This window comes from Rana temporaria, chromosome 5, assembly GCF_905171775.1.
Source record: "Rana temporaria chromosome 5, aRanTem1.1, whole genome shotgun sequence".
Taxonomy (NCBI): domain Eukaryota; kingdom Metazoa; phylum Chordata; class Amphibia; order Anura; family Ranidae; genus Rana; species Rana temporaria.
This window is the reverse complement of record NC_053493.1, coordinates 294,954,650-294,982,372: the sequence shown is the minus strand read 5'-3', so window position 1 is coordinate 294,982,372 and position 27,723 is coordinate 294,954,650. Positions and strand designations below refer to the sequence as shown.

The window sequence follows — 27,723 nt, the reverse complement described above, 5'->3', positions numbered from 1 at the left end:
GAACATGTGTGCAGTAAAATAACATACCAAGTTCTTATGTGAAGTATCTGGTCCCATTTTACTAAACACTGTAACTGATGATCTGTTGCATTAGGAGGGATGTGCTGAGCCTGTGCCCACCCCACCAGTTCAGTGTACCTCTGTTACCTTTCTACGCATAACAGAATGGGGTCCCCGCCGTGCACCTAGTGTGGACCTCATGCGTGCACTTGCTAATTCTTTCACTTACGTACCTAGGTGACCAGGTCACGAATCTCTGTAATGTGCGTTTGATTCTGGTTGCTATTGGAGAATGACCACTAGGGAGGAAGCCTAAACATTGACCCCCACGCTACCGGAGGATCTGTCACCCTTACCATGTACCAAGCCTAACGACTAGTTGAATTGTGTCTTAAACTGTGCTTGGTTAATCTTAGCAATTACACTCCTCCTGTTAACTTCTTTGTGCTTCACAGACCCTGGTTCCTTAGATATGCCAGAAACAACATGCACCTCTTTAAAGAGGAAGTAAACCCTGATGAGTTTTACTTCCTCTTTATTTCCCTGCAAAGGTAGAGCATAATCGTCTACTATGCATTGCACAGTAGCCCATTATGTGTCACTTAACTGAAACCGAAGCCTGCAATATCCCTGATTTCCCTGCTGACTATAAGCGTCCATGGGACAGCAGGCAGGACCCCTTACTAGCTTAATAAATACCTTAAATAGAATAACAAACAGACACTTGTATGGAATAAATAAGGCCGCAGCTGCTTTATTATTGGTTTAAAGACATATTTAATCCATAAAATTAATTTATTAAACTTAAACAAACCCAGCCACTATGGCTCAGGCTGTATAAAACTTCAGATTTCAAAAATAACCCATAACAAATAAATAAAGTCATAACAAATTTGTCCACCTTTAATCAAATATAAATACTTTTTTTTTTTTTTTAAAGGTGACATTAACACATAATTGCAGCCGCGACATAAATAACAAACGGAGGGGGGGGGGGGGGGGACACCACAATCCTGTCCTCTGAGGTGACTGACCAGCGGTACGGAACCCTTCCTTAAATAGCCCTAACTAATGCTGGATCTAGCTGGCTAAAACTGGTACTGAGTCCCAGAACACTAAAAGCCCGGGAAAGTCACGTGTAACCCCTTTCCAGGCCTCCTGAACACCAGGTGTTCAAATAAAGCCCGGGAAAGTCACGTTTTCTGCTCTCCCAAGCCCTGTGACAAGCAACCCCTTGAAGAGCCAAAGCAGGCTTCTTCAAGGGGAGCCTTGAAACTACCTGCCCTGCTGCTTTCCCATGAGAAAAGGGGGAATTGAAACCTTCTCCCCCTTTTCTATCATTCTTCAGCCCTCTTCCCTCCGAGGCCATGGACTCCGGCTCTGTGACTGGCCTGTGCACGGGAGCCGCCAGTCATGTCATGACCCCATCTAGAAACGGCATAGCGTGCCCTTTCTATAGTGCGCATGCGCCGTATACTTTGTAGGTTTAGGAGATATTTCCAGCACCTACAGGTAAGCCTTAATATAGGCTTACCTGTAGGGGTGAAAGTGGTTGTACAGAGTGTACAACCACTTTAATAACTTCACACCAGGCTTAGAACAGTTGATGCAACTTTACTAAAGCGATTTCAACATTACAGTCCAGTATGAACAGAGTCTTATCCCTAATTTTAAGGTAGAGATAACACAGCCTACCTATGGCTCGGGTCCGTTGCAAGCGGTTTGCTGTGGTGGGCACTTGGCAGGGGGGGAGGAGCCAGGAGAGTCAGCTGGGGAGCAGAAAAGAGGAAGATTGCAGCTGAAACATTGAACAGAGCAGATAGGTATAACATGTTTGTTATTTTTTTTTTTTAATACAATTTTATCCTTTACAATCACTTAAGGAAAGTGAACATAACACCACGAGTATTCAGAGCTGCACAACATTGTTTTGATGTGGACCTGCACGCCATTATAGCTCCCATTTTTTCAGTGCCATCAAATCAGCAGCCAATAATGTTTACTACTTTCAACAAGAACTGTGCCAAATGCACTTTCAGAAAACCAAACAAGCTTTCTCCATTTGTGCGACTAATATTGATTAAAGAGAAAAGCCTCTCATGAACGGTTCCCTCTGAAATATTGCAGAATGATGCTGCATTGCTCTTTCACTGAATAATCTTGTGCACTATATTTCTGCATTGAGTTTATCAGCTTCTCTAACATCTTGGCTTTTGTTTTGCTTCACCAGGTTACTGAAATTGAAAATTAAAGTAGATCTTCACTCTCTCAATCATGCTAGCATTAGTAAATACATAAGAAAGTACATTACTTACTTATTTACTTGTTTTAAACTATTTTTTTACATTTCTTCAGTTACTTCCTGGTTTCCAGGCCAAGGCAAATTATGTGATACATTCCAGGAGTCTTCAAGAGGGGAGGAGGGGGTGTTCTCAGCTAAGCAAACCCTTATGCCTGCATGCATGAGCTAAAGACAGATGGATTCCAGGAAGTAAATTCTACATCTGCCCTTACTCAAGCCAGAAATGCTAATTTTTTTTTTAAAGTGATTTATCAGCAAAAGAAAACATTTAGACATAGGTGAATAGGCAAGTTTACTTTGAATATTACAATTTAATTCAATTGCATTTTTTTTTTGTGGTGCTTTGATGCAGTGTAGTTTTGCTTTAAATGATTGACTGAAGTTTTACGTAATAACAACAAAACATGGGGGTTTATATCAGATTTGCTAAGAAGCAAAAACAAGCTCAAGAAAATTACCATGATTTACATCTTGGTTGCATAAATTATGAGCTGCTCCCTCCTTCTTTTTTTTCTTTTTTTTTTTTTTAAAGTGTATTTTTTGTGCGTGTACTCGAGAGAGGAGCCGGACTGCAGGAGTTGAGAGTAGGCAGGCCTCCCCCAGAGGCAATCTGCCACCTTTCTCCATGCCCCGGGTGGCAATGGCGGGTGTGTGAGGGGGTCCTCCCACACAGCCCGCCCTACCTGCTCCGCTTTGAAGCCCAACTGGGCAGAGGGACTCCCTATTAGGGATCTAGCCCACTCAACCAGCCCCGTTAGTCCTTCGCCTCTCTTTTTTAGAGACCGCGTGGTCAAAGTGCGTGCATGTTAACCCAATTTCGAGTGCGTGTAAGTGTGGTGGTTTTTGTGGGAGGGGGGTGGGCATACTGAGCGCAGGCTTTTACCTCGCATAGCACACCCACCGGGAGCTGGGCTGAGACCACCAAACTCAATTCACATGTAGCCGAGATGGGGATCCGAACCCCTAGCTGCAGAGGTGAATGGCTTGTCAGCGCAGTGCCAATCACGTTGAGCCACCGCAGCTCCTTGCTCCCTCCTTCTTTCTGTATGCAAGGCCTATTTTGGAAAAGCATAATATGATATCAATTAGTCTCCTAACAATCTCATGGTTCAGAATTACTTTCTATTTTTGCTTATTTTGGCGGTTAGCATCAATTAGAGTTTCAATATTTACTTTAATTTCTGCATCCAGATACGCATTTACAGATGCTTGATGTTCTACCGATTTCTCATGTTCTCCATCACTTGAATATGTACAGCAGATATGTGCTTTTTCAACATTCCAACCAGTAACGAATTAAAGGGGTTGTAAACCTTGGTATTTTTTTTTTCACCATAATGCCTCAAACTCTTCGCTTCTCGGCCTTTTGGCTATGATCAAGTGTAGTTCTGCTGCATTTGTGAATAGTCAGAAGGTGCCCGGGGTACCCGACGGTCGGCCTTGGGGGGATCGTTCCTCTTCGGAGGGCCCCCCCCCCTTGCTGCTATTGGCCTTAGGCTTAGTCCCCGGGCAACGGGAAGCGATCGCCTTATCCAAGGCGTAGTCGGACGGTTGGCGGAGCCAGGGGGTTCCCCTTGTGGGGCCCCCTAAGTGGGCGAGCGAATCTTCAGGCTCTTTCAGAATGGCGATCCGAGGAATGCGGGATTCGCTTTGTTTCCTGGTAAAGCCAGGATTTGAGAAAGACGTGACCTTGAGGACCGTGGTGGTTGATTTCCTGATGGGTGCATTGGGCCTAGCGGTAAGAGAGATATATTGTTTGCAAGATTTCCCGAACCAGGGTCTTTATGATGTGACCTTTTCTTCCACTGAGGTTGCCTGGAACACCTATGAAAGCTTCAAGTCGGTGGAGGAAAGTGACGTCGGGAGGAAGTTTGGAGTACAGCCGTTGTTTATGGAGGAAGAAAAGGTAATAACTGTTCATCTGTATAACCCTTTCGCGGATGTCAATCTGGTAAGAGCCTTCCTAGGCAACTATTGTGATAACTTGACAGGTGGAGACATGGTCTTTAATAATTTTAAGATCTGGTCCGGGAAGTACAGGTTCTTTGGAACTTTCAAATCTGACCCTAGTTGTTTGGGGGGGTTAAGAGACCCCCTGCGGTCTTTTAAATTGGAGGAGAAAGAGGTTTCCTGTTTTACCCCGGCCAGCCCAGGCATTGCAGGAAATGTATGATGTATGGGCATGTCAGCAGTGAATGTGACCAGGAATTGAAGTGCCGGTTTTGTGGAAAAGGAGGCCATGAGGCACGGAATTGTAAAGCAGGAAGAGTATGTGACATTTGTAAACAGTCTGGACATATGGCGAAGCAATGTGGGGTATACGAGACAGCCAGGAAAGAGTCGCAGTCTACTATGCTACCGAAGGAGCAGAGAGTACCTAGGCAGAGGCCGCAAGGCGGTGCAAAGGGGGGTGCAGGGGGGGCGCTGCTGGTACGGGCCCTTCGAGTCACCCGCCGGAACACCCGGCCAATGAAGCTACACCCGATGGGCAGGCAGGTAAAGCAGCGGGAGCAGGTGGTACGGCCTTGGCGTCTGCTGAGGGCGGTGCCAGCTCCAGTGCCGCTGATGCCATGCCAGGTGGAGATGGTACCGGTGGAGACTTGGATCCTTCTGGTGGAACAGGTGGAGAGGAGATGGATGGCTCTGGAGGTGATGTTGCCCCTCCTGGAAAAGAAGGGGTGAATCAGGAAGGTTCTGCATCCGGCGTAGTGAAGCGTCGCATGTCAGCATCAACGTTGTTCGGTAGCGTATCGGACAGCGACTCAGAGGATGAAGGTGTTATTGACAGTGACAGTAGCATCGAGTGTGGTCAGAGGATGGAGGGGTCTCTTGATGCTCCTGAGTTAACGGACACTTCTGCCAGTAAGAGGGCCAGGGCGGATTTGCCTCGGACTGGTGGGGTGGAGGGTGCAGGAGTGGTGTCTGGGAATGGGGATTCTGAGGAATCCGCCAGCTCTCCGGTTCCCCGGAGGAGATTGAAGTCTGAAGCAAATGAGGCAGAGATGGATTTTTAAGAACATGACTATGGCTATGTCTTTCATTTTCTTTATGATGGCTCTGGTAGTAGGGTCTGTTAATGTGAGGAGCATTTCTGCAAAAGTTAGGAGGGTGGCGGTGTTTGAGGAAATCAATAATCATAATGTGGATGTCTTGTGTTTACAAGAATGTGGGATAATGAGTGATCCTTCAGCTGATTGGTCATGGGGCCCTTCCGAGTGGGCGCATGCATGTGAATCTCGAAGTGAGGGGGTTGGATTGGTGGTTAAAAACCCAAATGTAAAAATTGTGGCGCATGAGGTGTTGGTCCCCGGAAGGCTACAGGTGGTGACGCTCGATTTTTTGGGCCAGCAAGTGAGAGTGATAAATTGCTATGCTCCAGCTGTGAAAAAGGAAAGAGTGAGTTTTTTTAAAACTTTGAAGGTATACTTACCAGGGAGGGTTCCCACAGTCCTGGTGGGCGACTTTAACTGTGTGAGAAGGAATGAAGACCGTCAGGGGACTGGTGGTGATGGTGGGATGGACGTTACATCCAGACTCCTAAATGACATGGTAAATGACTTTCACATGCATGACGTGGCGGTGGAGGTGGAGGGGAGGAATACATCCTTTACTTACCTGTCTGACAGAGGGACGGTGAGGTCTCGTATTGATTTTATTTTCTTGTCCCAGTTTTTGAAGGGTGAATCCTATAACGTATCCCCTGTCCTTTTTTCCGACCATTCCTTGATTTTTTGTTCGTTTAAGTTGGAGGTGGAAGTGGAGGTGGGGAGAGGTACATGGAAATCGAATGGCCTGCTTTTGGAGGATGAGCAGACTTCTGGGCATTTTGCCTCTTACTTCCAGACCCTGGAAAAAAGAAAAGAGGGTTTTGAGGACCTGTTGGTGTGGTGGGACTGGCTTAAAAATCAAGTAGCTTCCTTTTATAAGAAGGTGGGGGCGGAAAAAGCAAGAGAAAGAAGGGAGGCAGGGAGGAGGTTGCTGGAGAGAATACATTTCCTGTATCAGTGTAAGAGGTTGGGAATGGAGGTGGAAGAAGAATTGAAGGAAGCGCAGGAGGAGAGGAGGAAGATGATCAAGGAAAAGGGAAAAGGAATCGTTTTTTGAGCAAAAGTCCAGACGATGGAGGAAGACGAGAAGTGCTCGCGCTTTTTCTTCAAGAAAGCCTTTAGCCCAAAGAAGGTAATGAAGACAATGATGGATGGACCAGACGAAGTAAGAGGGAAAAGAATGAGAGACGTGATAAGGAACTTTTATGCTGATTTATATGGAGAAGAAGACATTGCTGCAATAGAGGAAGTAGAGGAGTATTGTGATGTGCTGCCAGGGGTGTTGAGGGAGGAGGAAGGCGCCTTCCTGGCAGAAGAGGTGGGAGAGGAAGAGGTCTTGAAGACTTTGAAGAAGATGGCCAAGAACAAAACTCCAGGAGGGGACGGAATTCCAGTTGAGTTTTATATAAAATTTTGGGCAATCCTTAAAGTGCATTTCTTAGAAGTGATGAGGTGTTGTATGGCAGAGAAGAGACTGTCGGCCTCTATGAAAGAGGGGGTTATCGTGTTGCTTTATAAAAAGGGGGATGAGGGAGGTCAAGAACTGGCGCCCGATCACACTCCTTAATGTGGACTACAAGTCTTTCGCTAAAATTTTAGCCGATAGGATGAAGGAGGTGGTTGGCGGGATTATAGGAAGTTGGCAGACGTGTGCTGTCCTGGGGAGGAGGATTGCTAGCAACCTGGTGCTCCTTAGAGATTTGGCCTTTTATGCACAGAACAACAATTTGTCGCTTGCTGTCGCAGGAATTGACCTTGAGAAAGCTTATGACAGAGTATCCCATCAATTCATGTTCCAGGTATTAAAAAAGTTTGGTTTTCCTGCAGAATTTGTGGGGATGGTAAAATGCCTGTATACTTCAGTGAGAAGCAAGATTCTGGTCAATGGGTTTTTGGCTGAATCTTTTGAAGTGAAATCTGGGGTAAGACAGGGATGCCCTCTGTCCCCCCTACATTTTATCTGTATGATGGAACCCCTATTGCAGCACGTGCAGCAAGATAAAGCCTTTGAAGGTTTTTTTGTCCCAGGTGGAGGGGGGGAAAAATTGAAATCGTTGTGCTATATGGATGACGCTGTTTTTCTTTGCAAGTCCCAAAGGGATCTGTCAAGGGTGGAATTGCAATTACAGTTGTTTGGGAGTATGGTTGGGATGCGGGTTAATTGGGAGAAAAGTGCTTTTTGCATGCTCAGTGGATTGCAGGACTTTGCAGCAAGCAAGATAAGGAAAGTAGACACCATCAATGTGCTTGGGATTCATTTCGAGAGAAACCTGCAAAACCAGATCAATGCAGAGAATTGCCAAAAGAAACTATCCAAAAAGGTGGAGTTATGGAAGTTGCGGCGGCTTACACTGACAGGAAAAACCCTGATTGCAAAAGCAGTTTGTCTCCCTTTACTGCTTTATTTTGGACTGATTTTTTCTTTCAACAAAAGATGGATGCAGAAATGTACCAGGTTATTGTTTATTTTTTTCTGGGGATCCAAAATGGAGAGACTATCCAGAGTGACAGTAATGAAGGAGGAGAGGTTTGGAGGACAGAATTTCCCAAATGTGGAAATGTTTTTGGGGATGCACTCCTGGTTGCTGCATTTTAAAGTTTTTTCAGGTGGAGGAAGGGCGATGTACTTTATGAGATATCTGATGGGATGGTCGGTGGTGGGATGGGGTTGCGGGGTCCGGGACTTGACACGACCTGTGGCCCTGGTGTCCCCTCCCTACTACGTTAAACTCAAGAAGTGGTATGACGAGCATGGCCTAAGAAATCTGGGGGAGGGTGCAACGAATAAAGCCCTTTTGAGTAGGTGGTTAAGGAAGGAGGAGGTGGTGACAAATATTGCCGACCTTAGGACAAGACAAGCAGAAATGTGTTGGAAAAACCTAAAGACGGAAGGGGTGACTAACAAACAAAAAGAAGTGGTTTGGATGTCCTTTCATGAATGTCTGCTAACAATGGTGTTCTTGAAAGCCAGAGATCTGGTCAGAAATGAAAGATGTGTAAGGGAAGGATGTGGAAGCATGGAAACTGTAAGGCACGTCTTTTTCGAATGTGTTTTTGTGAAAAATGTATGGGGTAGGTTGGTGGGGTTTGTGAAAAATGTTTTGGAAGTGAAGGACGTTACACCAGAGTTATGCTTATATGGTTTGGTTGGTGGTGCATCTGATGTGAGGAGGAGAGGGTGGATTCTGTCTGCAATTGTGAAAGAAGTGATCTGGGAGGCAAGATGTGGTTACAGGAAAGGAAGTTTTGTGGTGTCTGAAGAAGAATGTGAGAATTGGGTGCTAAGCAAGTTGTACTGTGTTTTGATGTATGACCGGAAAATGTTGGGAGTGGAGGAGGCGAATGATTTTTGGAATTTTGGGAGGTGGAGGTTGTGATGAGGTGATGGGAGGGGGTGGGAAATGTTTTTATTGTTTGTGTTTAATGTTGTTCTTTTAAACTGCTACGGTTTTATAAAGATACTTACCCGAATGATGATATGAACGCTGCCTGATCTTTTGAAAGTTTTCTTGAAGAAGTCTTGAGTATGCGATTCATGCTGAAGGGAAGGGAAAAAAAAAAAAATCTGTTCTTATCAGTTGCCAATAGGTGGTGCTAAGCTGACTGTCCCCGGTACCCTGTGGCAGGGGGAAAGGGATGGCAGTCGGCGGACGCTAAGCCTGTTGGCGTGGAGGTGGAAGCCTTCTGATCGGGACAGAGAGGCATGAGGTCGAAGCCAAGAGGCCGGGTCCCTGGCCGGTGGCCTGGATTTGGTGGTATCTGCCCCAGTCAGTTGTTCTGGAGGGAACCCTTGTTTCTCCTTTAACCGGGAAGGAGCGGGTAGTACTTCCAGAATGTGATTAGGTGGGAGAGATAGGGGTTGTGGGTAGAGCCTGCTTAGGTGGGTTCTCCCCGACCTCTTCTCCCACCTTCCTGGCTGGGAAGGGTGCTGCCGGTCCGGACCGGGGGCTAGGGACCGTTGAAAAGCCCGTGGAGATAGTGCCCCTGGAGTGGCAGTCCAGGGGTGCCATACATTGCACGAGTGTTTGAGGGGCACTCATCGTGTGGCACCTTCAGATCACTGATCTCCACAACACACTTTTCACACCTGGCGCTTGGGCCGGGCCTTTTGGCTAGGACCAGTGGAATTTTTGTTTCCTGGCCGGAGGGCCGGCCAATGTATTTCACATTGGTCACTTTCCTCACTCTCCCATCTTCCTTTTCCCCACTTTCTTTTATTATTTTTTTACCCCCGTGTTTGTTTTGTTTGTCACTCTTTGTTTGTTTGGTGCTTGGCACTTTATGTGTGGCGAGTAGGGTGCTGTCCTCGGGCCGGTCTCTGAAAGTCTTGGGAGTTGGTGGACTCGGCCTTCTGGTTAGGTTCACCGGCTCTCATGGGGTCTCCCTTCGGGGGAGCCTCACCGAGGAGGGTTCTGTTTCGGCAGCCCCCCCCCCCGAGGATGTTGGGTCCTTGTGGCTTCGGCTGCTTGGACCAAGATAGGTCCATATGGCTTCGGCTGTATGGACCACAGTAACTCTAGTCCCTGTCAGGAGCCTAACGCCCCGGGGGATCAGAGACGGGTCCTCTTCGGAGGACCACTGACGTATGCACCCGTCGCAGTTTTTTGTGATGTCACTCTTTATGTGTGTGCACATTTTTCCCTGCACCGGGTGGAGTTTTTTGGGTTGTGTTTTGCACGCCACAGGCTTTTCAACAGAAAAAAAAAAAATAATGCCTCAAACTCTGATCCAAATTGTCAAGTGCAAAACAGGGTCTCTGTCTCAGCTTGGCTGTGCTGTAGGCTATTCTGTTACACTGGGGTGTTCTTCCAACCCCGGTGCTGCAGGTGGCAGCAGTGGAGTCAAGGTTTGGGTGCTCTTTCCCAGCGGCCAATCAGGAAGGTTTGACCTCGCTGTGCATGCTGGGGAGGGGTATTTATGAGGCAGACGCCATTTGTTCTGGGTCTTCTTCTTGGAGTGTGGCACCCACCTTTAGGGTGACCACATCACAGCACCCCAGTGTTATGGCCTACCTGACCAGGGCGTACGTGCCACGCAGTGTTCCTGGTTCCGGGACCATGTTGGCCCCGGGCATCTGAACAGTGACGGGGACCCAGTGAACGACTGGGTTGCCACCTTTGCGGATCCCAAGCTGTATTTGCTGTTTGGTGGAGAGTCTGTCTGAGGAGCGCCATTGAGAGGCTGGTGGTCCAAAAGGGCCTCGACAAACCACTGGGGATCAAAGTAGCCAGACACTGAAGGATTGATCACCTGTCAGTCGGTATCTGGGCAACAAGTTGAAGAAGATCCAGGCGTAACTCATCTAAGGAGGATTATCTCCGTAACTACCAAATCAGAGAGGGCCTGTGGCAGGGGTGTCTCTCTGAAGTTCACCAAGGAGTCTCTGTGGCAGAGACTTTTCCTCAAGTTCAAGTTCACCAAGGAGGGTCTGTGGCAGAGACTTTATCCTACAAATGTTCGAGTTAAACTCTGATCCAAATTGTCAAGTGCAAAACAGGGTCTCTGTCTCAACTTGGCTGTGCTGTAGGCTATTCTGTTACACTGGGGTGTTCTTCCAACCCCGGTGCTGCAGGTAGCAGCAGTGGAGTCAAGGTTTGGGTGCTCTTTCCCAGCGGCCAATCAGGAAGGTTTGACCTCGCTGTGCATGCTGGGGAGGAGTATTTATGAGGCAGACGCCATTTGTTCTGGGTCTTCTTCTTGGAGTGTGGCACCCACCTTTAGGGTGACCACATCACAGCACCCCAGTGTTATGGCCTACCTGGCCGGGGCGTACGTGCCACGCAGTGTTCCTGGTTCCGGGACCATGTTGGCCCCGGGCATCTGAACAGTGACGGGGACCCAGTGAACGACTGGGTTCCCACCTTTGCGGATCCCAAGCTGTATTTGCTGTTTGGTGGAGAGTCTGTCTGAGGAGCGCCATTGAGTGGCTGGTGGTCCAAAAGGGCCTCGACAAACCACTGGGGATCAAAGTAGCCAGACACTGAAGGATTGATCACCTGTCAGTCGGTATCTGGGCAACAAGTTGAAGAAGATCCAGGCGTAACTCATCTAAGGAGGATTATCTCCGTAACTACCAAATCAGAGAGGGCCTGTGGCAGGGGTGTCTCTCTGAAGTTCACCAAGGAGTCTCTGTGGCAGAGACTTTTCCTCAAGTTCAAGTTCACCAAGGAGGGTCTGTGGCAGAGACTTTATCCTACAAATGTTCGAGTGATACTCCGGCTGCCAGGTCAGTGAGAGAGGCCTGTCCGGGTACGCTAAACCCACTTTGGCAGGAGTGGTGCAGATAAAGTGTTATGCTTGGGGGCAGGACGGTTTCCCTATCATCACGCCTGAATCTGCTGTTCTCTTTCTTCTTCAACTTTACTTTCCTCACTTCAAGTTATTGTTTTTACCCGGCTGGGTAATAAAAAACACAGCAAAGAGCACCTGTTGTGGACATTCCTTCACTTCTACTAAATGTAATATGCATCATTCACCCCTAGGAATTCGGAGGAGCCATGAGGTAAATGTGCCGCCGAAAACAACCAGCAGCTCCTCCGGGGGCAATGCTACACGTGGGGGCTCGTCCGGGATTTCTACGGCTTTGAGGGTTAACTCCCCCCTAAGAAAAACCCTCGCCAACACCACAATGGATCCTGTAGCCATCACCAAGTGGTGTAAGGAGGAGAATGCCTCTCCTGATGCCTGTCTGGTGGTGGAGATAAACTGAACTTACTTACTGAATCTGAACCAAAGCTTTACAGATGCTTTGTTGTACACACTGCTCTTCAAAGTGAAGCACGTGGGTATTAGGCTTTAGAATAAACTTTAATGCCGCGTACACACGACCGTTTTTCGGGTTGTAAAAAATGATCATTAAAACGGCCTTGCCTACACACGATCGTTAAAAAAATACTCTAGCAAAGCGCGGTGACGTACAACACGTACGACGGCACTATAAAGGGGAAGTTCCATTCGGATGGCGCCACCCTTTGGGCTGCTTTTGCTGATTTTGTGTTAGTAAAAGACGATTCGCCCTTTTCAGTCTGTTACAGCGTGAGGAATGTGCTTACTCCATTACGAACGCTAGTTTTACCAGAACGAGCGCTCCCATCTCATAACTTGCTTCTGAACATGCGCGTTTTTCTTCACGTCGTTAAAGGCCACACAAAACCATTTTTTACGACGTTAAAAACGACAACGTTTATAACGTCGTTAAAAATTAGAGCATGTTCGAAATTTTAAATGGCCATTTTTTACATCGTGAAAAATGCTCTGGAGCCCACACATGATCGTTTTTAATGACATAAAAAAAACATAATTTTTTACAACGCAAAAAACGTGTGTACGCGGCATAAGGCTCGGTTCACATTGGAACCGGCTTTGGATCGCACAGGATTGGTGTGCGTCCCCATTCCCCGGTTCAGGGATGAATCAGGGCCGAATCTGTGCCTGAATTCAGCCCTGAAACTGAGCCAAAGACGCACAGAGTTTCTGTGTAGTGCGCTCCACAGCCGCCCTGGAGATATGTGAACCGGCTCCATAGAGAGTCTTGGTCACATTCTCCTGCTATGCGAATTGGATGTGGTTTCATGCACAAAGGATATTTTTCCTGAGGCTTTTAGAGGTGTCATGAGTTTTTTTTTTTACAGCTTAAAATTTTTATTTTATTTGTCCATGCACACACAAGCTTTTAGGTGCTGTAAGTGGCATAGGCGTTTTCAAGCTGTAAAAAAAACCCCAGGGACATCATGTTCCCGGAGCAGCAGCATTACAACTGTAAAAATGCCTAAACCTGTGTTAACGCTGTATACAGCGTTTTACCTTGTCAAGCATTTATAAGCTGCAGTATTAAGATTTGGGAGTGTAAAATAGAAGAGGGCAGAGAAACGCTGCTAAACACTTACGCAGCTAAACACGCATTAACGTCAATGAAAAATGCTTCTAAAAGCGTGTTTTTTCAGCTGCTTTTTCCTGGTGTCGATAGCGGCTATGCAGTTTTTTTTTTAACCACTTAAGCCCCGGACCAATATGCACCCAAGGTGTTTTTACAGTTCGGGACTGCGTCGCTTTAACAGACAATTGCGCGGTCGTGCGACGTGGCTCCCAAACAAAATTGGCGTCCTTTTTTCCCCACAAATAGAGCTTTCTTTTGGTGGTATTTGATCACATCTGCGGTTTTTAGTTTTTGCGCTATAAACAAAAATAGAGCGACAATTTTGAAAAAAAAGCAATATTTTTTACTTTTTGCTGTAATAAATATCCCCCAAAAACATATATAAAAACATTTTTTTTCCTCAGTTTAGGCCGATACGTATTCTTCTACCTATTTTTAGTAAAAAAAATCGCAATAAGCGTTTATCGATTGGTTTGCGCAAAATTTATAGTGTTTACAAAATAGGGGATAGTTTTATTGCATTTTTATTTTTTATTTTTTTTTTACTACTAATGGCGGCGATCAGCAATTTTTTTCGTGACTGCGACATTATGGCGGACACTTCGGACAATTTTGACACATTTTTGGGACCATTGTCATTTTCACAGCAAAAAATGCATTTAAATTGCATTCTTTATTGTGAAAATGACAGTTGCAGTTTGGGAGTTAACCACAGGTGGCGCTGTAGGAGTTAGGGTGCACCTAGTATGTGTTTACAACTGTTTGGGGGTGTGGCTGTAGGAATGACGTCATCGATCGTGTCTTCCCTATAAAGGGAATGACGCGATCGATGCGCCGCCATAGTGAAGGACGGGGAAGCCGTGTTTACACACGGCTCTCCTCGTTCTTCAGCTCCGGGGAGCGATCGCGACGGAGCGGCTATAAACAAATAGCCGCGCCGTGGTCCCGGATCGCTCCCCGAGCGGACCCGACCGCCGCATGTAGCGGGGGGGGTCCCGATCGGACCCCCCACCCGCTAATAGGCGAGGACGTACCCATACGCCCATGTGCCTGTACGTGCCATATTGTGGACGTATATGTACATGGGCTGGTCCTTAAGTGGTTAATGCCCTGTGTGCATGAGGCATGAAGATTAATTAGAATCTTGATTAGCTCTAAAGCTGGCTACACACTATACAATTTTCTTTATATTTTTTCTCCTTTAGATTTACCAAAGCCATATAATATGAGGTCAAACCTAAACACTTTCAATTTGTATGCAACCAGGCAGGCCCCTGCACTACATAGTTGAAGTTAAATCTAAAAGAAATTCAACAACAAAAGTTGTATAGTGTGTACCCAGCTTTAGGCTAGGTTCACACTGGTCCGACAAATGCTCCGACATTGGAAGCTCATGTCGCACGACGTGTGAAAATCAATGTTTCCCTATGAGAGCCGTCTTAACAGGTCCGACTTTGAAAATGCTCCCTGTACTACTTTGGTCCGACTTTGATCCTACTTCAACCCATTGAATATCATTGAAGTCGGATCAAAGTAGGATCCTTGTCCTTACTATCCGACTTTTGACATCCGACATGTGATTACAGCAGCAGTAAAAGGAATTTATCTCACTCTGGGATTGTTTTGATTGGTCAAAGAACAAGTCAGACTATCACAAAGTCGGATCAAAGTAGTATCCTGTTCATGAAAGTCAGATGGATGTAGGACCAATGTAGGATTGATGTAGGACCAATGTCGCAGAGCAAAGTAGGATGAAAGTCGTACTACTGTCGTGTAGTATCAGTGTGAACCCAGCCTCAGCATACTCTAGGACAGTGGTTCCCAACCCTGTCCTCAGGTACCCCCAACAGGCTGTGTTTGCAGGTTTGCCTTTATATTGCACAGGTGCTTTTAATCAGAGTCAATGGCTTGATATTTTTGGACAGCTATTTTATCTAAAGCCCCATACACACTATTGCCTGATTGCATACAAATTGAAACTCTTAAGGTTTGACCTCATATTATATGGCTTGGGTAAATCTGAAGACAAAAATCTGCAGAAAATCTAATAGTGTGTATGGGGTAAGAGAAAGAGAAGAGAAATTCCCAAAACATGGCCTGTTAGGGGTTCTTGAGAACCAATGCTCTAGGTCTAGGAGACACACCCAAATTAATTCAATCCTTATAGCTGACTGGTGGCTGCTCTGATTCCAGTGCAAAGCTGTAGGGAGTAGGTTTGGTTATATAGTGAAATTTGCAATGATGAATTCTGAGAATTGCTCTGCTTTGGCTAGTGATGTTAATGCAAATACAACGTTAAAAGCCATTGATGAAACATCTCAAGAGAACTCAGGTAAATAAAAAAAATGATTAATACAGTAACACCCTATAGATGAGCAAAAATTACAAAATAATGTAGGCGCTTCTAAAATGTTGTTTTTCTCACAGAGATGCTACTGCAAATGCTCCTCTTACATGTGTGAAGTTGTACTCAAGTGATGCTTTGTGAAAAGATCATCTGTTTCCCTAATCAAAAGAGTACCATAATTTGATTGGTATTCAGAGATTTTCCAGCATACTGGCTGTTGCTTTCCCCGCTGTTTGATGTTGGTCTTGTGTCCATCACAGTGTTCGCACTCACCTTTTTAAATCTTTTACATCTGCTTTGTTGTCACCACAATAAAGCCAGATTATTGGCTACCGTACCACAAAGATTTTAAAACTCTCAAATATAGTTGACCTGTTGGATGAAAATTATTTTTTCTATTACAAATAACCAGGGCTTTTTTTCAGAGGGAACTTGGGGGAACTCAGTTCCACCACCTTGGCTCAGACCCTTTGGTGCCTGCTTACCACAATCACTTGTAAACACAGAAGTCTGGTTTCTGTGTTTACAAGTGACAGCTCTGCACTCTGTGTGTAACCCCCTGAACTCTGCACTCTGTATGTAATGCAATCCTGGTATTTAATGCCCCTTTAAGACCCTTCTACTGTTTTTGAAATCTGAACAGGGTAGTGGTTGAGTTCCTGCACCTATTTTCTGAGAAAAAAAGCTCTGCAAATAACCAAAACAGCTTTTTTTTTTTTTTTTTTTGTATAAAACTGATGAATTGCTTATCATTAGAATTTTTTTTTTTGCAAATATCCTAAACCCCCCCCCCCAAAAAAAAAAAATTTAGTATGTCCACAATACCCAGACATGGATTTGGTGATAAATCGGATAATCTCCATCTTCAATTCCTGGGAGAGCAGACCAAACAGGGCCCTAGGTGGGTTAACATCTTTAGGTCACACCCTGTTCACATATTTCAGTGATATTTAGGCTGGTCCCATACCTATACAAAAAGTGACTTTGTCACTATTTGTAACATGCATTGTATATGCATTTCTCACAATATTGCAAGAATAATGCCCATTCAATTACAATGACCCTCCAACACACAGCACTGCAGTAAAAAATGCACTTGTGAATATGCACGGGGTTCACTGGCAATAATCAGGTACATTTTTTGGGGGGGGGATTGGAAACTTGTAAACTTTTGCCTGCTGCAGCAGTTTGCAGAGGCCACGTGCCATTCATGTTGTCTCTGCTACATTTATCCAGACAGTGACAAGGATACTAGTCAGAAAGCTCTATGTGGTTGCTCTGCCCCTCTACTAAAATTTACCATTCTAGCATGAGGAGAAGGCTGACAGGGGTAGTGGATGAGGTGGCAGAGGCCAGCAATGGACAGTGACTTATATTTGGTGAGGGAGGATTTTTGCCTGTATGCCAACACCCTGTGCTGTATGGGGGGTTCACCCAAAAAAAAAAAAAAAAAAAATATTACATCTAGCAGAGCCAGCATAGTAAGGACATTTACTTTCGGCTGTTTTTTTTTTTTTCTCCGTACATGCCTTTTTATATTCTGTTTTTGTCCAGGGCTTCCAGGTTCCGATGACTGCGGGACTGGGCGTTCCTATCCTTCCATTCGATGATTGACGGCTTGTGAAACAGGTGACCTGTCACACAACGCGCGTCACCAGATGTCGGGAAATAGCCGAGCTGCGAGTCGGCACTATACGGCGCCTGCGCAGTCCGCTCTACACGGCGACTCGCCCTTACTATGCTGGCTCTAATGTTAAACATTTTGTTTTTAGGGTGAACCTCCACTTTAAGTACTCCTGCTCTCTGTATGCTGGTACAGTAGTTTTATGTCTGCAGCTTACAGCAAAGATTAGACTATAAAAGTCAGGGGTATGCACAACATAATGAGTCTAGTGATCAGGAGTAGGGATGAGCTCCGGTGTGTTCGCACAGTCCACGTGCAGAGTCTGCCAGAAAGTCGGCACGGCACTGTGCTAATCACAGGCAGGGAGACATTTCCGGATCTCTGCAGCCGAGCATCGAGACAATGTCTCCCTGCCTGTGATTAGCACAGTGCCGTGCCAACATCCTGGTGGGCTCTGCACGTGGAGTGTGCGAACACACTGGAGCTCATCCCTAATTAGGAGTATACAATGTACAGTACAGCATACTCTTAATGATGTGTAATATGTTACATATGCCTTTTTTTTTTTTTTTTTATATGACATACTAATTTAAGGGCTGCATTCTGCACCATAGGGTGATACTCTCCGCCTTAAGGCCCGTACACACGATCAAACTTTCTGATGAGAATTGTGTGATGGCTTGTTGTTGGATAATCCGACTGTTTGTAGACTCCGTTGGACAATTGTTGTCGGAAATGTGGGATAGCATACTTTAAAATTTTCCCACAACAAATTTGCGATGTTGGATTATCCGATCGTATGTCCATTGCAAAAAAAAATCCAAAGTATAAACACGCATGCTCCGAACCAATGCTAACCATAAGACAACATTAGCAGAAGTTGCCCAAACGGTGGCGATAAAGAGCTGAAAAACTACGTAGTTTTGTTTTTGTTGGCGAACAATTCTTTGCCGTGATCTTGTGTTGCATACAAAACGGTAAACACCCTTCGAACAAAATTCCACGGCTTTGTCCGATGGAAATCCGATCGTGTGTATGAGGCTTTAGACTGGTTTCACACCTATGCATTTTTTGTGCTTTTTGCATTTGCAGATTTGCACTACAGAACGTGTTCCATAGGAAGCCATGTTAAAGGGACTATTGTGCAAAATTCAAAAAGCACACAAACTGCCATAGGTGTGAATCCAGCCTTACTCTGCACAACTGTCTTTTAGTTTACTAGAGAACCATTTTTTTTTTTTTTTTTTTACAAGTGAGCTGGAGAACAATCTTTTTCCAAAGGCTCAGTGACTTTTTTAAAACAAAACTGTGTGGTTTTTTTTTTGGTTCAATAGACTTCAATGTAGAAGCTGCAGAAATACATGTAGTGTGTTTTTTGCGTTTTTATTTTTGCCTAATACCAAATTGGCAAAAAAAGCATAAGAAATGCAAAACGCAAATTGTGGTAAAACCGTGTGTGCCAAAAAGCACTGCAGAAATGGACCAAAAGCACAAGGAATAAGTTTACCTTTGGAAAGATTTTAGGGTGGAACATGTGACCATAGGTGTGCGCAGCCTATTGCATTAGGGTGTGCACCCCAAAGCTCAAACATATTTGCATGTGTATATACAGTATACTGATGGTGTTAGCAGAGCGGTGGACGGTGTCAGTAGGGCAGTGGATAGTGTCAATAGTTTTTTTTATTTTTATTCTATATTTATTTTATTTTAGGAGCCCCATTAGGGAGCTTTGGTGAAATATCAGGGGTCTATTTTTGTGCGTTACTGCACACTTAACGCAGTATATTTCTGTGCATTACTGCATGTTTAACGCAGTATATTCCAGTGTGTTACTGCACATTTAATGTAGCATATTTCTGTGCATTAGTGCACGTTTAACGTTGTATATTTTGGTGTGTTATGTGCCGTTTAATGCTGTATTTTTCTGTGCGTTAGTGCATGTTTAACGCAGTATATTTCGGTGCAATCTGCACAACACAGGGTGATTAGGGTGTGCCCAGGCACACCTGGCACACCCTGTGCGCACGCCTATGCATGTGACATGTTCCCAGAGCTGCAGCCACCACCCACTGCCCTCCCCTCCCAGTGGCAGGAATACAGGGAGAAGTTGTGGCAAGGGTATGCACGGGTTTGCTTTAAAAATATAAATAAAATCACTAATCCTGATCCATGCTGACAGATATTTGTAAAGCCTATAAAAGCGAATTATCAGCGTGTTCTGTTAGTATATCCTACTGAATGTTTTAACACTGCAATAAACTAGCTAATTAACTAGCAGCTTTAATACTTGCACCCATTTTTCTTTTACTCTTTTGATATTTATATTTGTAATGAAGTAAAAGGCAGTGAAATTGATTAGATGTGGTTGTTAAAAAGCAAATTGTACCACCCGTGCTTTTCTGCAGTTACGCCATCTTAGTGCTAATATCAGATATACTGTTTAGTGCAAACAGTCTGACATTTAAATTATTGCCCCTTTTAATTGGACTAATTTAAAAGCCATATTTTGAACTGTGTAATCTTGGCATAATGCTCTTCGCATGGTAGTAACCAAAGATGTTTTTCATCACAGAACATTTTTCCTGTTCTCACAAAGACATTCAAGTGATTTAAAGATCAATTTAAAATTAAACGGTCAAGTTCACTTTCTTGTTAACTTTGCTAATATATAACATTTGTTGAAACGTCTAGACGCTGTTGTCTAATCAAATAATGTGTGTACTTCAATGGGTTGTCTAATCGGCAGTGTCTAGTGCCTTGTACAGATTGCTGCATTGCTTTTTTCTACATAGCCGCCTCAAGCTGACAGTTTGGCTTGGCTTTTAGGTTAAAATACAGCCACTGCGCAGACTGTTTTAGTATTCATATCACATTGAAAATCTTCTCAGCTTCGGTATTTTGGATTAATATTATAATCCATATCTTCTTCAATGGGCAACCTAGCCAGTTGGTGTTAAATCCCATTTCTGGTATTTGTGGATTTGCATTCATCCCTGCTTTTGCCTGGTGCCCTGTCAGCGTTGTTATAGAGGTCAGAGGAACATATAAACTAAAATGTAATGTATCCCTGAGATAAATACTTGGTTCAGATGATGCGTGGATTTCTACATATCAGTGTTTTGCAGAAAACTCAGAATACTTTTCAGTCATGTGTTCTTTTTCTTTAAGTGGTTAGAGAAAAGATAAAGGCATGCAGTGGTGTAACTAGAGTTATGGGCGCCCGGGGCAGAAATTATTTTTCCGCACCCCCCCCCCCTGCCTAGGCTGATCATTGTGCGCGTTCATGAGAGGCTGGCTATAGTGTGGAGAGCGGCGGGTACAAGGTGTAAATAGCCGGGTTGTGTGGAGGGCTCTGATGTAAGGGGGACCTTTGATGTGATAGTGGGACCTCTGATGTGATAGTGGGACCTCTGATGTAATAGTGGGACCTCTGATGTGATAGTGGGACCTCTGATGTGATAGTGGGACCTCTGATGTGATAGTGGGACCTCTGATGTGATAGTGGGACCTCTGATGTGACGGGGGATGGGACTTTGATGCGTTGTATGCATGTTCCCGGGGCCCCGCCTCCTCTGTGTGTCACATATGACCCTGGGGTTCCCCCATAACATGTACACATATGAAGGGTCGGGTGTCAGAAGATATTACTGCAGGAAATCCATGTGAAGCCTCAGTGCACCCAGATAAACGCCACCAATCATTTTCATGAAGTCCTGTGATCCCAGGGCCCCGGGACCCCTCACCCTGCCACTTCCTGCCCTTCAGATCAGTACACAGTGCTGTGTTATCAGTGCCGAGTCACCTGCCTGAGTGTGCAGCTCACCTTGAGCCTAGCCCTCAGCTGCCTGATACTGATGGGGTGTGATCAGTGCAGGGATTGGAGGGAGGGGGGTCACCTACCGGGAAATGTCGGGGGTCTTTGAATCCTGAAAGAATTTGCGCCGTAAGTTACGGCGGCGTAGTGTATCTCTCGCGGCGTAAGGGCGCCAAATTCAAATTGGGCGGGTAGGGGGCGTGTTTCATTTAAATGAAGTGCGTCCCCGCGCCGAACGAACTGCGCATGCCCCGTCCGTCAAAACTCCCAGGGTGCATTGCTCCAAATGACGTCGCAAGGACGTCATTGTTTTTGACGTGGCGTCCAGGCCCATTCACGGACGACTTACGCAAACAACGTAAAATTTTCAAAATTATACACGGGAACGACGGCCATACTTAACATTGAGTACGCCACCAGATAGCAGCTTTAACTATACGCCGGAAAAAGCCGAACGGAAACGACGTAAAAAAATGCGACGGCCGCTTGTACGTTCGTGGATCATCGGAAATAGCTAATTTGCATACTCAACGCGGATTACGACGGTAATGCCACCTAGTGGACGTCGAAAAATTGCATCTAAGACCCGAAGGCGTACGAAGACATACGCCTGTCGGATCTAACCCAGATGCCGTCGTATCTTGTTTTGAGGATTCAAAACAAAGATACGACGCGGGAATTTTGAAATGACGCTGGCGTATCAATAGTTACGCCGGCGTACTTTCTTTGTGGATCTCCCCCATAGTCGAAATGCATAAAACTGTAAAGGTTTTAATACTGTATTTAAAGATTTATGTAAACCCAACATTTTATATTCCTGATATGTGTCTGTGGTACCATGTACTTGTATGAAAAAGTATTCTGTTCTCTTTGTGTGTTTTAAAAAAACAAAACAAAAAAAAAACCCTGCCAGTCCCTCTGCTTTGCTATTAAAAACTGACCACACTAAGCAGAAGAATAAACTGTAGTCAATTCTCTTGCTATGCTGGGAATTTAGCCCATTCTCCTCCAACGATTAGGCCGCATTCACACCTGAGCATAGCGTTTTCGGTCGGTTTTTCCGGCGTTTTGTCGCGCGTATTAACACGCATTCGTGCGTTTTGCATACAGCGTTGTCCGACGTTTTAGCCAATAGGAAAAATGCTCATCTTATTCATCATTTGTTGCTATGTTTGTAAAATTCTTTTATCTTCTTCCTGGGTGAATATTCTATTTCACAGAACAGACTAAAGCGACAAAACTCCCCTACGGGAGAAACGCTCATTGTCGCGCTAGACGATTGAATCAAGCGTTTCCATTTTCGTTTCTATGGGAATACAAACGTTCAAAAACGCCCAATCAGCCCGATTCGTGCGACAAAAAAGGGTCCAGAATTTGTTTGAGCTTCAGGCGTTTTGGAGTGGAGATGTGAACCATCTCCATAGAGAATAATGTATTTTTTCCCCTCTAGCTTTTTTTAGCTTCAGGCATCAGGCTACAAAACGCTCAGGTGTGAATGCGGCCTTAGACTTGGGTACACACACTTTGAAGTTAAGTGACCTGCTGATTCTCCTCCTGCAGCTCACAAGAGGGAATGTGATTATTTATAAAAAAAGTGGAAAAGGGTATTTATTATGTTTTAAATCCTATACACAGATGTTTTGCCTTTCATTTCATTTCTATTTTAAACGAAATGGGTTGTTTTACAATCTGATGGCGCGTACAAACGACCATTTTTCACGACGATAAAAAAATTTTTTTTTTAATTGGGCGTTAAAAACGATTGTGTGAGTGGGCTCCAGAGCATTTTTCGTGACGAGAAAAATGGCCATTAAAAATTTAGAACATGCTCTCTTTTTTTCACATCGTCATTTTTCTCATTGTTAAAAACAGTCGTGTGTACACTTTAACGACGGGAAAAAAAACGCATATGCTCAGAAGCAAGTTATGAGACGGAAAATTTGCATAATCAGCCCAGAGGGTGGCGCCATTCGAATGGAACTTCCCCTTTATAGTGCTGTTGTACGTCACCGCACTTTGCTTCGAGCATTTTTCATCATGATCGTGTGTATGCAAGGCAGGCTTGAGAGGAAAATTAATGGCCAACCACTGAGTGCCTCCTCTGTCCTTTGACAGTTCTTAGACCCCTTTTACACTGGATCATATATATATTATATTACTATAATTGCTATAATGCAAAAAATAGCGCCTGCAAAGCGACCTGAAACAGGTGGGAACCCAGATGAATATCCTCAGTTGCAGACAACTCAGGTGCAGTCAATGCACTTAGCAAAGCAGGAACAAAAATTGTTTCTGGACAGCCGCACTCTGAACAAGTTGTAGCCTTTATTCTGCTGCTGTCTCTCCGGTGTGAAAGCCCCGAGGGCTTTCACACTGGAGTGGTGCACTAGCAGGATGGTATAAAAAATTGCTTCCAGCATCTTTGGAGCGGTGTGTATACCGCTCCTCCACCGCTCCTGCCCATTGAAATCGATGGGGCACCACGGCTATACCGCCGGTAAAGCGCCTCTGCAGAGGCGCTTTGCAGTGGTTTTTAACCCTTTCTCGGCTGCTAGCAGGGGGGTAAAAATTCCCCTGTTAGCGGGCAAATAGCGTCGCAAAATTTACGGTAAAGCACTGCTAAAAATAGTGGCGCTTTACCGCCGACGCACCTCCCGCCCCCAGTGTGAAAAGGGGCCTTATAGGTAAGAACAGGGCCACCTGCCGATGTCCACTGGTAGCTCCGCCCCCACTTGTGACTTCACGGACTGGTGCATACTGGGACGGTGACACTTTTTTTGATGTCGCTACTATGCCGCTTGCTATTCTTTTTGCTGGAGGGAGAGCTATTACTGTACTGCATGCATCTTTTTGCTGCTATTGCTTTAATAATTTTGTTGGATCTGTGCATCTTCCACCTCTCCTCCCTGGCGCTTCTTAATCATCGACTTTATCCATGAGATCACATGTAACCTTTTCCCTTGTCCTTCCACACGGTCTATTGTCCCATAATAAAATGTTATGCCAAAATTATCATATGGTAAAGCCTTTTTTTTTTTTTGCTGCAACTGTATCATTTTAATGGCTAACTTGTTAGTAATTGCATTGATAGAGCTTTCTGTGATACATCGGTCCTATTAAAAATTTTGTATGCCCACAAAGTGCCCACAGTGCTACTATAATTGCACAGTCATTTGTCTTGATAAACTTTTTTGGACGTACAGTCTAATTTTCTTCTCGCCTGGCTGACAGTATTTTAGATTATCTTGATATTTACAAAAAATAAAACAAAGGGAAAAAATGAGGGAATTATGGGAAATGGCCTGATTGTCCTGCTCACTGACCTGATATAACAATAGGATTCACAGCACTGAAAGCCAGAGAAATTGCAAGGAAAATAGCTTTACAGAATGAGTCCATAATACAGACCATTTCACCTCATACCTGGCTCTTTTCTTGATCGAGAGGACAAAAAATTGAATGTTTGACAAAACAAAATGACCTTTCAGATCCAGTGAAGATCTGTTTAGGAGAAAATAATAGCAATATTTTATGGGGAAAAATATTGCTCTTGACAGTTCACTAACAATCAAAAGCAGTGCAAGAACACTAAAGTCCATAAGCTAAATGTAATTTCAAGCGTTCATGGACTTAAGGAAAACCAGTCACCAATAAACATTTGTGATTACCAGAATCTCTGCTCTAGTTCTAACAATGCAGTATTTCCTGTCCTGAATTACTTTTGTATTTCACATATAAAATCAAAAATATACTCCCTACTTCAGTCTGTTCAGCTATCCCCAATGCTGCCTCCAGTGGCGGCCTGTCCATTAGGGCTGCCGCCCCCTAATCCATGCGCCCGGCCCCTAATCTACGCAGGGTAGAGAAGCCGCCACCTGGATGGGATAAGTGTGTGGTTATGCAGTTGGCTGGCTGGGGGCCGCGGGCCACCCCCAAAAAAATTGGGCACCAGCTGCCACTGGCTGTCTCCCTTTTAGGCAATCCTTGATCATTTATGTAATATAAGACCATTGTATATCCTGTCTGAGCTCACTATTGAAAAGCCAATCAATTATATATCTCACAAAAGTGAGTACACCCCTCACTTTTTTGTAAATACATTATTATATATTTTTATGTGACAACACTAAAGAAATTACACGTTGCACTGTAGCAAAGTAGTGAGTGTACATCTTGTATAACAGTGTAAATTTGCTGTCCCCTCAAAATAACTCAACAGACAGCCATTAATCTCTAAACCGCTGACCAAAAAAGTGAGTACACCCCTAAGTAAAAATGTCCAAATTGGGCCCAATTAGCCATTTTCTTTCCCCAGTGTCATGTGACTCACAAGTTTTACAAGGTCTCAGGTGTGATGGGGGAGCAGGTGTGTTAAATTTGGTGTGATTACTGTCACTCTTTCATACTGGTCACTGGAGGTTCAACATGGCATCTCATGACAAAGAACTCTGAGGATCTGAAAAAAAGAATTGTTGCTCTACATCAAGATGGCCTAGGCTATAAGAAGATTGCCAAGACCCCGAAACTGAGCTGTAGCATGGTGGCCAAGACCATACACGGTTTAACAGGACAGGTGCCACTCGGAACAGGCCTCACCATGGTCGACCAAAGAAGTTAAGTGCACACGCTCAGCATCATATCCAGAGGTTGTCTTTGGGAAATTGATGTATGAGTGCTGCCAGCATTGCTGCAGTGGTTGAAAGGGTGGGAGGTCAGCCTGTCGGTGCTCAGACCATACGCCGCACACTGCATGAAATTGGTCTGCATGGCTGTCGTCCCAGAAGGAAGCCTCTTTTACAGATGATGCACAAGAAAGCTCTCAAAACGTTTGCTGAAGACAAGCAGACTTAAGACATGGATTACTGGAACCATGTCCTGTGGTCCAAGTGGTGCGAGACCAAGATAAAGGTATTTGGTTCAGATGGTGTCAAGCGTGTGTTGAGGCAACCAGGCGAGGAGCACAAAGTGTGTCTTGCCTACAGTCAAGCATGGTGGAGGGATTCTCATGGTCATGGGACTGCATGAGTGGTGCGGGCACTGGAGAGCTACAGTTTATTGAGGGAACCATGAATGCCAACATGTACTTTGGAGACTGGGTCGCAGGGTATTCCAACATAATGACCCCAAACACACCTCCAGGAAGATCACTGCCTTGAGCTGAGGGTGAAGGTGATGGACTGGCCAAGCATGTCTCCAGACCTAAACCCTATTGAGCATCTGTGGGGTATCCTCAAATGGAAGATAGAGAAGTGCAAGGTCTCTAACACTCACCAGCTCCATGATGTCGTCGTGGAGGAGTAGAAGAGGACTCCAGTGGCAACCTGTGAAGCTCTGGTGAACTCCATGGCCAAGAGGGTTAAGGCAGTGCTGGAAAATAATGGTGGCCATACAAAATATTGACACTTTGAGCCCAATTTGGACATTTTCACATGGGGTGTAAATTACTTTTGTTGCCAGCAGTTTAGACATTGATGGCTGTGTGAGTTATTTTGAGGTAACAACAAATTGACACTGTTATACAAGCTGTACACTCACTAATTTATATTTGTAGCAAAGTGTCATTTCATCAGTGTTGTCACATGAAAAGATATAATAAATTTACAAAAATATGAGGGGTGTGATCACTTTTTGTGAGATACTACTGTGTGTGTGTGTGTGTGTGTGTGTGTGTGTGTGTGTGTGTGTTTTGGGGTCATTCGCCTCGTGGCCCTCCTGGCACGAGGTATGTGTTGTGTGATTTTCAGCCCCTGAACCACGTTGGCCCGAGGCTGCATCTCTACTAGTAGGCCCGGTTATGCTGACTGGGGCCTACGAATCAAGAGGGATCCCAAGCTGTCCATCTAAGCCAGTGTTTCTCAATTCCAGTCCTCAGGCCCCCCCAACAGGTCAGGTTTTCAGGATTTCCATTATTTTGCACAGGTGATTTGATCAGTTTCACTGCCTTAGTAATCACCACAGCCTTTTCATCTGAGGGAAATCCTGAAAACCTGACCTGTTGGGGGGGGCCTGAGGACTGGAATTGAGAAACACTGATCTAAGCGAAGGAAGCTACACTTTAATGAAGGAAACCAGGGGAGGACCTGCCCTGGAGGAGACCAAGCAGAAGGCTTATGTCTCGGGATAGGCCTGGTGACCTTATTAAGGAGGGGATCCACGACTCAAGTTGTCCTACAGTTCGCCGAGTCGGCTTAAAGGCTCTTTAACTGTACGGCTGGAAGTTTGGGTATTACATCCTGTGACAGAGGATTCCGGACTGTTCAATTTGTTCTTAATCAGTCTGTGGCAGAGACTGTTATCGAACTGGTTCGTGCATCATTCTGTCTGCTAGGCCAGGGGAGAGGGGTCTATCCGGGTGAGCAATACCCACTCAAGAGTGGAGTGGTGAATGACTTTGGAGTTCAGGGGTTTTTCCCCAGTGATCTGTACTGTGTACCTGAACCTTCCCTTTCCCCTTCATCCTTCTACCTTCTTCACAAGTTTTGAGCTAAAGAATAAAACCTGACAGCTAAAGGTTTTACATCTTGTGTTGCGGACATTGGAGTTCTTTCAGACTTTCTTCCCCTAGATGATAAAGGTTGAGGTAACGTGCAGGCCCAAAACTAACCAGCAGCTCTTATGGGGGTAGTGCTATATACAGTCCTGATATATATATGACAGGAAGTCAGGTAAATCTGTGGGTGTTGTCAGACAGGACATACATTTCTGCCTTGTTT

The 27,723-nt window shown here is 45.0% G+C and overlaps 1 protein-coding gene across 1 annotated transcript in view; it reads left to right on the top strand.

The window, feature by feature from the left end:
• Positions 1-15,347: 15,347 nt before the first annotated feature.
• Positions 15,348-27,723, top strand: part of LOC120940886 (A-kinase anchor protein 7-like) — a 159,192-nt gene continuing 146,816 nt past the window's right edge. The window contains exon 1 of the mRNA XM_040353997.1: positions 15,348-15,557. Coding sequence (XP_040209931.1) covers positions 15,464-15,557 — 94 coding nt within the window. The 5' untranslated portion in view covers positions 15,348-15,463. The remainder of the gene's footprint in view (positions 15,558-27,723) is intronic.